This window comes from Mesitornis unicolor, unplaced genomic scaffold, assembly GCF_000695765.1.
Source record: "Mesitornis unicolor isolate BGI_N332 unplaced genomic scaffold, ASM69576v1 scaffold33971, whole genome shotgun sequence".
Lineage (NCBI taxonomy): Eukaryota > Metazoa > Chordata > Aves > Mesitornithiformes > Mesitornithidae > Mesitornis > Mesitornis unicolor.
In genome coordinates, this window is record NW_010163906.1 from 6,152 (window position 1) to 8,988 (window position 2,837).

Here is a 2,837-nt window from a genome sequence, read left to right on the forward strand (position 1 = left end):
CTGCTTTATAGCCAATTTTGGGCCCCACAGCAGCTCTAGCACATAACCCAAGCCCCCGATGTGCTGTCGTTCACCTTCTTCCTTGCCTGTCAAGAGCTGAGCCTTTGCCACCCAAGTCAGCTCATGGCTCTCCTGAACACTGTGCTATGATGAGATGCCAGGGCAGCCTGGACATCACCCTTGTCCTATGGTCCCCTACACCCATCAGTGGCTGCTGCCCAGGCACCGGAGCCCAGTGGGCTCTGGTTGTCCCTGGACAACGTGGATGGGCTGTGCAGAGCTGTGTAAACAGCCTGAACCCAAGCCAGGCCCAAGCCCCCTGACGCTGCTGACCCCGCTCTCCTCCCGCAGTGAACCAGAGGACGCTGACGGCCGACCTGAAGGACCTGCACACCACGGTCAGTGACATCCAGATGGCCTGCCACAGCATGCCCGCCACCGCCGAGGACAGGTTTGCCATCGTCATGAGTGTATCCTTCTGTGAAAGGGGCAGGACGCCAGCGCGCCTCACTGCACCCTGGTAAAACCATCCCGTTGTGTTTATGCCTCCTTGGGGCTGGGTACAGCTGGTTAAGGAAGCACCATCCCAGCACTTGGTGGTGGAAATCTCCACCCTCCACTCACTCTTAGCCATGGGAAGCGGCTTTTCACAGAATCACAGAATGTGAGGAGTTGGAAGGGACCTGGAAAGCTGATCCAGTGCAACCCCTGCCAGAGCAGGATCCCCAGAGCAGTCACACAGGAACACGGCCAGGGCTTTGGGTGTCTGCACACAAGGAGACTCCACAACCTCTCTGGGCAGCCTGGGCCATGCTCCAGAACCCTCACACTCACAAAGTTTGGCCTCAGCTTCAGCTTGAACCTCCTGTGCTCCAGCTTGGGACCATTGCCCCTTGTCCTGGCATTGGCCATCCCAGAGCAGAGCCTGGCTCCTTCCTCCTGACACTGCCCTTTCCCAATGGATCCCCAGGAATGAGGGCACCCCTCAGTCTCCTCTGCTCCAAGCTCAAGAGCCCCAGCTCCCTCAGCCGCTCCTCAGCAGGAGATGCTCCACTCCCTCCATCACTTTGTGGCCCTGCTGGACTCTTTCAAGCAGTTCCTGTCCTTCTGGAGCTGAGGGCCCAGCACTGGACCCAAGATTGCAGCTGTGGTGTGAGCAGGGCAGAGCAGAGGGGCAGGAGAACCTCTCTGCCCTACAACCACCCCCTAGGGGTCCATGTGCATGGCAGAAACCCCATGGCACTCTGGATCTTGCCAAATCACAGCGAGGGGCTGTTGGGGCTGGCTGAGGGTACCAGGCCCTTTCCTAGCCCCCCGATGCAGCCCAGGATTTGATAAGCAGGCTCTGCTCTGTACCAGCCCCAGATCCCGGCCGTTTGCCCTTAATGAGCCGTTTCCCTCAGTCCTTCCTGGAGAGCGCGCAGCCCGCCATGCGCTCCCTGGACGACCTGCAGCACAAGGCCATGGAGGAGTTCGGCAAGGTGCTGTCCTTCTTTGGGGAGGACTCCAAAATGACGACTTCCGAGGCGTTCTTCGGCATTTTCGCAGAATTCATGAGCAAGTTCGAGGTGAGTCGGGGTTTGCAAAGCCAGCCAGGGGTAGGTGTCAGTGTCGGTTATGGTTGGACTTGATCCTAAAGGTCTTTTCCAACCCAATGACTCTGTGATTCTACGAAACACCCCCCTGACCCCTCCACGGCCCCTGCTCTTTGCTCTCCCGCAGCGGGCGCTCAGCGATGTGCAGGTGGGCGAGAGCCAGCGCAGCCCCAGGATGACGTCCCCCCTGGCCTGGTGACGGGCCCAGCGCCACCACTTCTTGCCAACAAAGTGCAATTTGCTCCGTCGAGCTCGGTTGTAAATACGCTGCTGTCACCTGCTGCCACCAAGGGGGACCACGGACCGAGGGGTGGGGGCACTGAAAAGGCAGCAGAGGTGATGGAGGATGGATGGGGACACAAAGTGCTGGTCAGCAACAGCTTCACAGCATCCTCCATTCCCAGCGCCTGAGTCAAGGATTTCGGACACATCTGGGTAAAACCTCAATTTCTTGTGCTCCCAGGACATGTGTAACTGGCACCAGCAGTTGCTGGAGACCTTCCCCATGTCCCCACGTCCCCACATGTCCTCATGTCCCATGGCTGTGCCAGGACTCAGCCCTTAGGGTTCATCAGCCCCAGGGCTGGGGGCAGAGCCCAGCCACAGCCTGCATGGGAGGGGAGCATGGGGGGATGAGGACCAGGGATGCCCCCCAGGATCCAGCAGTGCTGCTGAGCTCCCAAACCTCTTCCCAAGACCCCTCTGCCCTGTGCAGAGCTCCACTTTCACAGACCAGAGCGGTGCAGTGGAGACCACCAGAGGATTTACCCCCTGCCATTGCTGGCCTGTGGCAATGGGAAGCGATGTGACCCTGCAGAGCCCTTCTGGCACCTCCCCGTGGTCCCAAATAGGGATCCAGTCTGGTCTGACCCAGCTGTGCTGGACAGCGAGGAAAGCCCAGGGCTCTCCCTGGCCGCCAGCTTTGATTAAAGGAGTGGTGGAGACTGACGGGTCTCCAAATCTTCCCGAGAGTTTAACGCCATCAGCACGAGACTTACGTGAACTTGCCAGGAGACGTAAATCCCTGAGCGTTCCGGTGCCTCCTTGGAAAGTACAGAACCCCTGGTACCTAAAAACGAGGGGGAGACCTGTGCCACCCTGGGTACCAGCAGGGACCAGCGAGATGTGCATCTCCTGCCCTGCGCTATTCACCAAGGGGCTGGCGTCCCGAGAGCCCCTTTAATGTGTGATTTGAGTCGTTCGTGCTGAACATCCCCAGGGAACCCCCGAAGCGTGCCCGTC

General features: G+C 59.4%; 1 protein-coding gene across 1 annotated transcript in view; it reads left to right on the forward strand.

Annotated features, from left to right (window-relative positions):
- LOC104548175 (delphilin-like) overlaps positions 1-1,794 on the forward strand; it is a gene marked incomplete at its 5' end in the record, with an annotated part of 6,886 nt that extends 5,092 nt beyond the window's left edge. The window contains 3 exons of the mRNA XM_010194119.1: positions 352-470; positions 1,404-1,568; positions 1,723-1,794. Coding sequence (XP_010192421.1) covers positions 352-470; positions 1,404-1,568; positions 1,723-1,794 — 356 coding nt within the window. The remainder of the gene's footprint in view (positions 1-351; positions 471-1,403; positions 1,569-1,722) is intronic.
- Between the last annotated feature and the right edge of the window lie 1,043 nt (positions 1,795-2,837).